The 12,074-nt window shown below is 40.5% G+C and overlaps 1 protein-coding gene across 2 annotated transcripts in view; it reads left to right on the top strand.

Annotated features, from left to right (window-relative positions):
- Positions 1–6,525: 6,525 nt before the first annotated feature.
- Positions 6,526–12,074, top strand: part of CFAP20DC (CFAP20 domain containing) — a 48,503-nt gene continuing 42,954 nt past the window's right edge. Inside the window, exons 1-2 of one of the 2 annotated variants that reach the window (XM_065642694.1) lie at positions 6,526–6,588; positions 10,771–10,857. In XM_065642694.1, the coding sequence (XP_065498766.1) occupies positions 10,837–10,857 (21 nt within the window). In that variant the 5' untranslated portion in view covers positions 6,526–6,588; positions 10,771–10,836. Of the gene's footprint in view, positions 6,589–7,251; positions 7,315–10,770; positions 10,858–12,074 lie in introns of those variants that run through there. The other variant, XM_065642693.1, reaches the window with a different exon arrangement.

Consider the following 12,074-nt stretch of genomic DNA (forward strand, 5'->3'; position numbering starts at 1 on the left):
CCAAGATCATGTGTCGATCAGGTCTTGGGGTCTTAATTGCAAGAAATGAAGAGACAAATACGCAATCATTGAATTGACATACAACTTTACTCTTAAGAAAAGAAGACAGAACCTCTTGGAGTCTGGTCTGCTTCTCGTTCAAGCCACCCTGTCATAATAACCCCTTTCTGTACTTTTGTCTTAAAAGGCATTAGAATTATTTTTGCTTCCACATCTCTCACGGGAAAGCCGTTCCAGAATTTTACTTCATCGGCAACTAAAAACGTCCTTCTAGTTTCCAAATTTAATTGTATTCATGATTGCTTTATACTCATTTGTCCTTTTGCCAACATTGCTCTTTAGCTTCAGCACTTCTTTTGCTTCCTCAGTCATTTCCCATACACGAGCTTGCAACTTATTAGTCTCCAAATGCATGACCTTGGACCACATAGCAGTGAATTTCATTTGATTTCAACTACTCCAGGCCCCAAGTTCATCTACTTCTTCCTATCTGACAGGCTGCTCCTATTCAGAGTTCAGTCGTCTGTATATTTTAAGAGTATACATCTCCTTCTTGGGACAATGTTAACAAAAATACCAAAAAAGATTAGTCAGAAGACCAGTCTTTAAAAACTGTACTGTAACTTACCCCTTCAACTAAAACTTTCCAGTGTCTCCTGTAGGTCTCACACCTTTACATCATTCTTTACTCACTTCACAATTTTCTTTCTGATGAGCATTATCTCTAATTTTCCTAAGAGATGCCAAATCACACACAAAACTACAGTCCAGCTAGAGTCCAATTGCATTGTGTTACACAGAAAATGAGTTATCTTATCAAAGGTGTCCCCATGGATTTATCCTCAATGTATTCCATCAAATCAGTGCTGAGCAGTGGCCAAGATGACAAGTTGCTGAAAGATTGTTTGCGAAAATGCCAGGTGCTGTATTTTTTATCCAGCCCAGTTCACCTTCATTGCTCATAATCCAAACCTCTATTAGTGGCAAACGTGACACCAGTGCCAATGTTTGTAATTGCTGCGCTAAACCACATTACGTCATCCCTTGGACCTGAGTAGCCCTATTTATCCCAGCAGCTACCCGGGGGCAGAGAAACTCCCCATCTTCCCCTTCTTCAGATTCACATTGTGTCAAGGTGCAGCATACACACAGTCAGAAAATTACAACTTTAGCAGTTAGTTCTGCAAAAGAACAAAAAGTTCAGTCAGGGAAAGGACAAGGTAAAAATGTGATCTCTTTTCCCAGGTTCACAATGACATTCATGAAGAATGGAGCCAATAAACAGAGAGTTTCACATCATAATTTCACATTTTACATCACAACAGAGGCACCTATTTGTGGTGCATACGGTGAGAAACCTTACACCCTACCAATGTGAAAAATAAATTAAAAACCAGTATCAAAACACTAAACAAAAAATCTAACAAGTTGGATGGGCAGCATCAATTTTTCTATCTTGTCAGTAAAAGTAAACTAAAAAGTGGAAAGCAAACGCCCGCCCTCCAGTGATCAGAACGAATAAAAGTTCTGTTTATCCTGTCTCAGCACAGAACAACACAGGAAATGCCAGAATAGAAGAGACCTTTTTGACCCATTGCAACCAATTTCTTGCCTTCACGCTACTCCAGAAGAATCGCTCTATGGTGTTCTCCTTCGCTGTACAATCTGTGATGGAGACATCGCTCTGAGTCCAGCCAGCCAGCCATTTAACCCTGAATCATGAGGCTGCTTGTGAAATTGCAATTTTTATTCTTGTCTATGCAAGTTACTAAAACTTACAGGCATGAGAAACTATCTGCCTTAAGAATGTCCCAATAATAGCAAATTACAGGAGTTAAAATTTTATTGTATACATATACATCACAATCAAACTGATAAAGGCCATGGGTTCCTTTCAAAGGCGAAATCCTCTGCAGTACTGAGACCAGTGTGGAGATCGTTTCATCCTGAGAACAGCATGAAGATGGTTTCACTCCAGACTGGGAACAATATCGTCCGATTTACAATAGATAATGTGTCGAGTGCGTAACACAGAAACTGTAGAATGATTTCTTAAGAAATCATTGGCAACTTAATTGTATTACACAAATCAATAGTTTATCATTTAATGGCTTTAGAGAACAGAGTGGCTATGCTATTTAAAGCTCCCACCAGAGCTCATCCAGAGGCTGCTTTTCTTTAATACATTTCAAAAATTCTCTGAATCAAAAGCAGCATGAACAAACTATAAAAGACATTAGATGAAATTTCCTTCTACAGTGTAAAGCTGAAACAAAACAACCAATAGATAGGGTGTTTGAAGAAGATCATTACTATAAAGCACAACAGCAGGTGCAAAGACAACTTTTTTACTTTAATGTACCTTGCCAAACTGAAGCACCAATTGCTTCAATACTGTAGCAAACCATGGCAGGTTTTTGCTTTTCCTGTACACTTTCACCATTATTATGTAACTTTAATGAACTACTCTGAAGGAATGAAGGGCATTAGCACATGCAGTGCATAAAGGTGATGGGCCTTTCAGTTAAAGAAATTTACTGCCTTTCTTCAGACGGTATCACATTTATTTTATCTGCAAACAGGTAACGGTTGCCCAATATTAAACCAAAACAGAAAAAAAAAAAAGTAACAAATTAATACTCTTTTTAGGTCTGTGCTGGTTGTCTTTCTACGTCCAAGGCTAACAAGTTAGGCATTCTCATTAAATACATGCTCGCGATTTTCAGGCTTTAAATGCCTGCTCTGAACTGAAATTTGTCCAATTGATCACATGGGTGGATTCCTATAAAGCCTGACAAGACATAAGTAGCCAATTTTCCAGTTTCAAGTGTTACTGCCTGAGCACTCAGTGCTTTCTGGAGTGGTGCAGAGCCTTTATTTCACAGAAAGAATATGATTTTTGCACGCTTCGTGAACAGAATTAGTCTGGTGATAGCAGGAGACTAATGTCTTTGCTCTCATCTCAGCACCAGCTGCTGTGGTGTAAAGAAAAAGCAGTTGCAGAAGAAATGCCTCCACAGCTTTCCCGTCCCTGCTGCAGCTGCATCCAGCCCCTTAACAGAACCTTTGGCCATGGCCCTCACTGGAGTCACCTTCCAAGTTTGAGCAACCAGAGTGCACAGCAGCGAGCAGAAACTTGATGAAAGTCTAATCTTGGAAGTACACGCCACAGAAATCAGCACAACTGATGGTTTTTTTCGTAACTATTCACAATCCTCAAACAAGGATTCTTAGAGAATCTCTATTGATGAAGTATTTGTGGGGCTTACGAAAATGGGTTGTGAACTGATTCTCAATTCTAATGTATTTACCCAAGAACTGTCTTCTCCAAATTGCCGTATTTTCTGAATTGAAGGTGTTACTCCATCCTTCTGAAAGAAAAGCCTTAAGCTGACAGAGAGATTATATGCACCTCTCAGATAAATTATTCTGTTCTAGAAGATCAAACCGAGACAGGCAGGATAGGTAATGAATTCCACTATTTTATTTATTTGAACAGTATTTGTATCAGAAGACCGAGGTACAAATAAAAATGAGACAATATTCAGAGTTCATGTACCTGGCTGAAGGAGGAAGCATTCTGCTGGAAAATTCTCAGAGATTCACAAACGGTAGTGGATACAATGGTCACCAGGCAGTTAAATTACCCTGCGTGACATAATCTTGGCAAACATGCTCATAGGAAGGTCACTGGAATGCTCAAAGCAAATGAAGACCAGCCTGGCACTGGGGCAAATATGCCTCAGCTCCATGGCAGCTGTTACCAAGTGAAGGCTGAGCAGGCAGCAGGGCACACCATGTCTCCCTTCCCTGTAAATCAAGAACAGCAAGACAGATCTACTGAAACTTTGATAGGATGCCTGTGTGTCTTCTTTCTTAGCTGAACTAGGTTTTTTTTATCATTTATACAGCTCTCAAAACATAACATGGCATTTTATGAAATAGGGTATGACCTAGAAAGACAAGAGATTTCCAGACTACAAGAGCTGACAGTCTAAAAAGGCATAAACCAAACCAGTACAGAACAATACAATACAGAACAGACGGGCAAATGGTCATCAGAGCTGCAACAGAGCTGTACACAGGAGGGGAGGCCACTTGCCATTTATCAACTGGCTGGCTGTTGTGTGAGCAAGGGCATGCGATAAGGCAAAGCCAGGAAGGGATGAAGGAAATTACAGTACTATTCCTATGGATATTAACCCAAGCTATGTCAGTGGGCGTTCTTTAAAAATGGCTGGGTTGAATATCACACATGAAATATCTAGCGCACATTGAATAATTTTCCTAAATTAAATCAATTCAGTTCCCAGCATGACACTACTAACATATTGGTATTTTAATTTAAGACAGGAGACCTAACCACACCTTGTACTTAAGGCATTTACAAGAAGAAGGGATGTCCATATGTTCCAATTTCCTACTCTGAGAGATGGTAAAAATCTCTTCACTGAAATATGTTGTACCATGTAAAGGATTAAGTTCAGAACAAAGGGTTGTATTAGAAGATAAACGTACATGAGTTCTCACGGTTTTCCCCAAATTATTACCCAAGCACTTGCTGAACACTCATCAAACCTCTTCAGGGCTTTAGTAGATGTACGCTGCACAGCAGCCTAAAATGTTTAGCCAAAAAAATCCCCCATAACCCAGCAGCTCAGGTACCAACAGCAGCTGATCCACAGATACAACCTTAAAGAAGTCAGTATAACAAACATCTTGACTGTGTGATCATTACTTCTACAGTGTTTCCCACATGACCATCATTCCAAACCAGACCTTGGAAGTACGACGGGCTCAGGCCGTAGATGAAACAAATTTAATGAAAAACGTTCCTTACTAGTTTTACATTACCTGCAATTTTTGAGTTGTAGTGTACATGACAAATGATATATCTTTTTCTATCAAACTGGAAGAAACAGAGGAAAAAAAGTCCCTTCACAGTATATCTAAAACCAGTTTTCTCCATCAGCTGGCAAAGACTCGTGCAGCCCGGTCCTGCCCTGAGCAGGCAGGTAGCTACTTCCACCCGTTACACTCACAGCTGGATGCTTCATATACATTTATAACCTTAGGCCCTCCAGCGTGATCGCAGCTTTGAACTGGAATTTCTTAACTCTTCAGGCCTTAGCATAACTCCTGTCACAAAGGATTTGGGCTTTTTAGATACAAAGTTAGGTGTAACGAATTTCAAGATGACTTCAGGTTAAACCATATATAATGAACTATGTAGTTTATCTTGGCCACAGAACTCCCCACTAGCTTTTTAACCTTTCTTTTACTATCATCATCTCTCTTTTGTCCTTGTTCTATTAAGTGTTTTTATTTAATAACCTGTAGCTCAGTTTTAGTATGATTGTTTTCCTTATCTCCAGTACCCGAGAACTCTAATCAGTGTAATCCAGTGTATGATAAAACTACACTGGATGCGATTTCTTTGAAAATGCCAAGGTAATATGAAAACACTAAGGAAATCTTATCATTTACTTAACTCATTCCCTTCCTTGGCAGAACCAGGACGGTATCTTTCAGGAGGAAAAGCAAGGAAGGGGCACGGGCTGGGACACAGCAGCACCTTCAATGGCTCAGCACTTGCAGTTCATGCATTTTATTGAGCTGTGATGGGTTACAGGGCTCTTAATAACTGTTCTTTGTAGAAACATTAAGACGCACTTTGAGGAAGAAAAAGGTATTCAATTACTTTTTTTGTGAAAAGGCTATAAAGTTTCACGAACAAATGCTGTGATCAAAAAAGCAGTTGCTTCCAGGAAAGATCTTATTTGACTAATATCTCATTATAAAAAACAAGATATAATTGATTACCGGTGACCTTCTTCCCAGAGGTTTTTGAAGCCATCAGGAAGTGTTTGCTTGTTCTTGGCTGTGATGTTAAACCAACGGGGCCATCCTTCTCATTTCCTTCGCTTAGAGAAAAACGCCAGACCTGCAAGTCCATTCTAATTCCTTTACAACTGAGGGCTTTGATGTGGCTGCTCTGGCTCATAGCTTCCTACATCCTTCTCAAAAAAACACACTTTACACATGAAGCCTTAAAGTGTTTTAGGAGCTGTGTTCTCAGGAACATGTGCACTCAAAAGCCCCTCACAGGTGACACGGTGCCATTTCACACGAGTGCCCCTGAGGGGGCCAGCACCACCTTCTCTGCTACCTTTGGCCGGGGTTTATTCGCTTGGTGGCCTCTGGCAGTCCAAGGAGAGAAATACACGCCTCACGCTCTTCAGATCCACAGGCAACGAAACCTGAAAGGACGGCCGAAGCCGCAGGTAACGGCCGCCCGACGCCGCAGGTAACAGCCGCCCGCCATGACGGCCAGATCGAGACCCGCCCCGTGCGCCGCCATTTTAACCGCATCGCGCCGTGCTGGGGGGGCTCGCCCGCTCCGCAGGTGCCGCCTCGTCCCCGGCCACCGTCGCCCAGGTGGGGCCTGGCGGGGGCCGGAGCTCCCCGGGCTGAGCGGCCCCGTGTGTCTGTGGGGCCGGAGCGGAGCCGGCACCCGGCCAGGGCTGCCCCGGAGGGGCGGGGGAGCCGCCCGGCGCTGGGGGACGCGGCCGTGGCGCCGGGAAACAGGTGTGCGGGGGTGCTGCTGCTCGTGTCTGAACGTTTTCTGATCAGTTCTTTAAGTTAAAAGCTTTTTTTTCTTTTTTTCTTTTTTTTGTTTTAAAGCTTTACGATCAGGTTTTTTTAAGTTAAAAGCTTTATTTATTTTCCTTCTTAATTCTGGGAGTTGTGTGCAGAGCTGTGCCGCTTTTCACATAGGAGCCCCAGTAGTCTTGGTGTAGTTTATTAACGGGCTTTCTGCCCGTTTATTAAGTTACCTTGTGTTTTGAGAAAATATATATAGCAGTGTTAGAAAGCCAGCTTTAAATATTCAATGGGTGGAATTCATTTGTCTGGAAGATGGTAAAACCCTTTGTGGGTGATGAACGGCTCTCGCTGGTGTGTCCGGCCATAAATCCGCTCTGGCTTCGGGCCCGTGATGGGGAGTTATATGTACTAATGGTTCTGGGTCTAAGCCTACGTTCCCTGCTAAAAATAGTGTATCTGTTTCATTTGGTTTTTTTCAATGCAGATGACTAGTAGGTGCCTGTTGACTTTGCTTCACGCTTGACTTTGGAATAGAAAATGTGAAGTAAACAGCTTTTTCAGCACTGGGATGTTAAACATAAAAATGTATTTATATGCTGATGTAAATAGTCCCTTTTAAGTCAAGGGGTTAACCAGGAATATGAAGGTTTTTAGGACTCCGTGGGTCTGTCCATCTCTGTCTCCCTTGGGGCCAGAACAGTGCGTAGTGTAAGTAATTTAAACAAGCACAAAGGTCTGTTTGCATTTACTGTTTGTGAAATACTCTTTTGCTTGTGCCTTACTGGAGGCCAACTGTTTGAATCGTGGGGCTACATAAACCCAAAATATTATTGAAATGTTTCAATGTGAAACATTCCGGTTTGAAGAAAAAAATATACATGAGATGTCATAGGATGGAGGTGTTTTGGGCGTCTGAAGCGGTTTGTGTGACTGGAAGGATTAGAGGGCCCTTTCCACTGCCGCTGCTTTATTTTCGATGTAGGAAACATTGTGTAAGTAATGATCAAATCAGTGCACAAATCAAGACTTCACAAGGTAAATCCTGGTAGGAATCTGTTCTTCCAAAGATAAATATCTTCCATTGTTGCTTAGCTTTATGACCTACGTTCTTGATGGTTTGTCATTGACTGACACTTCAAGCCTGTGTTTTCAGTTGGACAGATGTACCAAAGTACATGGTTCAGGGCAATAAAAAAATAGGTTTGGTCCGTGACTGAAAAATGAGAGAACTGCTATTTTATGGCATTCCATAAAGATGTCATAAAAATATCTATTTATTTGACAAATATGCAAAAAATTGAGGACTTATAATTCAAGATGCTGTTGATTTTTCTAAAATAGTTCCTCTGGATTTTAAGCCCTCTAGACTTCTAGAATTTCTGGAGAGACTAGGAGGAGGAAAGACGAAAAGGGGAAAAATACTGCAACTATCAGTTTTCCAACCCATTCTCTCTTGTTTTTAAGCATAGGTTACTGTAACTAAAGACGATACCTGATGCATAATGAAAGCATCTCTTAATATTGCCTTACTAGTTACATGACAAATGTCATTCACTTAATGTTTTTAGGAGCTACCGGTCTTAATAGCAAAGGTATTTTCTAATCTTAATGTAATGGAAATTGGGATGTTACAAGTAAGCAATATAAGAGCAAAAACCTATCGCAGTGTCACTTGCAGTATTTTTTGCCTTTTTGAAAAGAGAAACTGACGTTTTGCTGATGGGTTTACGGTGATTAGCTTTGTGGGATGAGTGAGTTACCCAACACAAATGCTTACAAACTTGGGGTGTAGTTTACCTTTCACTAAAGTTAGGAAGAGCCCTCTTGTCATGAATTTGACATTGGTTTTGTACAAGGCTCAGCAGTTTTCTGAGGCTGTATAAAATATGTTCTGCAAATAAGTGAGTAACCTAGCTTGCCCTGTGTGTGTGTCAGTTTAAAAAACAGCTGCATTGGTTACAAATTTTAAGCCATATTGTAAGAATGAACTTTATTTGACAATTTGAAGGCTTCTAGTGATGGTAGGAGATTTCTAGTCCTTCAGTAAGTGTTGATCACCCCACAGTTTTTGTATTTCTTTTTACTGTGACGTACTTCCTAGATATAATCTCTTCTTACATATCTCTACCCTTTCCTTAATGAAAGTCTTTAATTATTTGATCATATCTTCAATCTTAAACATATCATTTGGCTGGGAACTTTTCAGTTCAGATACATGCTTCCTCCACTTAAATTTAAGAACTCATTAAAAGCAAAAGTTTTCTTTCGTGTGATATAGATGTGCATCATCTTGGTGTTTTACCAATGCACGTATGTTCTTTCTGTGCTCAGAGCCAACTGAAAGCTGTTTCCATACAATACAAGGTGGAGATAAATTAGTGATGTCAAGCCGATGTAATAAGCACCGCTGGGCAGCTGAGTCTGTTAGGACAGTATTGAACCCAAGTTAATATATCAAGGTGGTTCCCACTCGCACCGTATCCAGAGCTGTTTGTATCTTCCTTCAAAAGCCTGGTGTGATTTGCTGTTAGCGAACTGACTCTTAGGAAAGTCAGGTGGACTTCATGAGAAAACAGTGAAGAAAACAATTACTTTCTGTGTCTTGTGTGCAATTCTGACTACGGCCCTGTCTGCAAATCCCTAGCTGTTGACCTTGCTAAGTGGCTTTAGCCTTTCCATCCTGAAAGATGGTATGGTAACGAAGGTGAAACTTGGCTTCTTAGGACACACTAAACGTTTCTTCCAAAACATGTAGTATAATTATAGTCAGCACAAGACTGTTACAAATGCTATGGCTCCTAAGTTTCATTTTCCTTATAACCAAAAGGTATAAAATGAACTAGTGTTTCTGGGAGCAGCATGGGATAAATTTATAATATCTGAATTTTTTACATTTTAATTTTATTTACAGACAACTTTAAGACTTAATTATTTTAATCCGCAACGATTAATTTATGGTTAAACATCAACAGATTTCATCATGTTTTCCCGAATGAATGATTATACGCTTTTTAAAATAGAATGCTGCTCTAATCCTTTATGAACTCATGCATAAGGTGAATTTCTAGTTCATTCGCAGCCATATATCTTTTTGTAAATTTTGTTAAACTTTTTGTCCCTTTCTGATCGTGGGAGTTAAACTGTTCTCTATCAGCAGCTACACTTATGTTCTCCTGGTAAGCATATTGGTTTATCTTTTAAGAAAACGGTTTCAGGTTCAAAAAAATCCAGTAGTTAAAAGGAGTCTGTGCCTGAACTGAAGCGACGAACATAAAGTATATTAAATAAATGTGAGACACAGTCTTGTGAAAGGATTTTCGCTGAGTTGACGAGCACTTTGTTTTCACGGGGCAGGTGCACGTTGTCCCCTGTTCTGGTTCTGCCTGTCTTTGGAGATCGACAACTGCCTTTTATGTTCAGGGCCGCTTCACTTTCTGTTAAATTTGGGTGAAACGGCAGACACTCAGCAGGATTGAAGGGACGTGAGAGTCTTCCAGTATCAGTCACTTCACTTTCTCCTGTTCTGATTCTCCAGCTTCAGACATCTCTTAATTCACATTGACTTTAGCAGCCCTCAAATAACTGAAGTGCTTGGTTTGTGTCTTATACTAATCATCGTAAAGAAGAATGCTGCATGTGAAAGAAGATAATTTGTCTCAGAAGTCTCTGCCGAGTATCTCTAGATGGAGTGGTTTCTATTGCAGCTGTTCCATATGTTTCTCTTTTTCTATATAAAATGTTAAGCTGCTCTTTAATGGAGTCTAATGTTTTCCAGTGGGCACTCAATAACAAAGGATAATAAAAAATGTGTATTAAAGATTATTTTCAAGCCTTTTTAAGGAATGAGAAAGCCTTCATTGCTAAAAATAAGGACTGACATAACATTTGTAGTTTTACTTGGAATATAAGAAAAGGCAGTGCTAAGAACTTGATGCATAAAGAGAACATTTTCCCAGACAGTGTCAATGTTTATATTTTTTTGATCTTAATTCCTTTGTGGTAGCCCTCTGATGCAGCTGATATACATTCTATACTCATAAAAAGTATTTCATAATAGTATTCTTATCTTTTGAAATATGGTTGGAGTTTCATTATAAGCTTTTTTTTAATGTCAAATCCTATATAAAGTTTTTTATCTGTGTTGTTTTGTTTTTTTTTTTCCAGTGCAGTCTGTAAGTGTCCTTACTGATTGAGAAGCTGAAATTATTTTTTGCCTGTGAAAGCTGGAAAATGTTCAAAAATCAGTATCAGGTAAAACAGAAATAGTTTTATTTTTTACCCTCTTTCATTTCACCCCTGAGAGAACTCAGTTAAAATGCCTTATTCCGGGGGGCAGAAAGTCCAGATACAGAAACATTTTGGACTGTTTCATTATTCAGTATTTTTATGTAAATGTTACAGAACAGCAGGTAGATGCTGATGCTGTAAGGTCTAGAATGGACACCGGCATGGTGTTACCAGTGGCTTTTTGTCTTCATCGTTGTGGGGCAGGGAACACAAACTGGCTGCTCCCACCCTGACACGGAAAGTATAATCAGACAGGGGGTTGGTTTATTCTCTTGGTCCAGCACAGGGTTGTGACAACGCTGGTCACATCATTCACCTCCCTTTCTCTGCACTGATCCCCTCCCGAGCAAGCAGCCCACCCCAGCTGCCAGATGTGCTACATCAGAACCCAAAACTGGTATTTCTGATGCTGTTACCTGGGCTATCTCAGCTTTATATGCTATTTCTGATACCGCTGCCTGGGTGCTCTTGGCTTCGCAGGATTGTGCTCCCCAAAAGATGCCCCATACTCCCCTCCGACTGAGTATGACGTTTCACAGCTTCTTGCTGCCCTGGCCCTGGAGCGCCTGGGAGATCCAGCCATCCGCTGCGGCGCTGAGCGACTTTGCTCAGCTGCTCCTATCAGTGTGTGTTCAGCATTTTCTTGCGTCATGTCTGGTAGTTTTCTGTGTCGTGTTCAGTTAGTTTAACCTCAAATCAGGTCCTATTGGAGTGCTGAATTATTGAGAAAATATACTGGTAAATATGCAATAAAAAGCCAATTGTTTGTCAGGATTTGCTACAAGCACATATAACTCTGCAGTTAAGAATCCTTTTTAACTTTCTGAGAGCTTGATCCTTTAGTCGTTAAAGATGTCAAGTAACTTTCAAACTGATAGTATGCCGTATTTTTTTTTTTAATCCATTATAAATTTAAAAACTATTTAACGAGTGTGGTTCATGGAATGCCATTTTGAATCTCCTTAGAACTCAGTAAGTCTAGTTGCTGGGGTTAGCAACGTGACTGGCGGCTGCCAAGTGTGGCTGGGCAGAGGCAAACACCTAATTCATATACAGTGCAGTGTTGATGTTCTCTGAAAGCGTACTTTGAAGAGCATTTCTTTTGCTGGCAAGGCTGCTCGCCCCTCTTCCTCATTCTGACTTGTTTACAATAGTTTGGGCAGCTGAGCATAAAGAGAACC

The sequence above is a fragment of the Caloenas nicobarica genome, chromosome 11 (assembly GCF_036013445.1).
Source record: "Caloenas nicobarica isolate bCalNic1 chromosome 11, bCalNic1.hap1, whole genome shotgun sequence".
Classification (NCBI taxonomy): domain Eukaryota; kingdom Metazoa; phylum Chordata; class Aves; order Columbiformes; family Columbidae; genus Caloenas; species Caloenas nicobarica.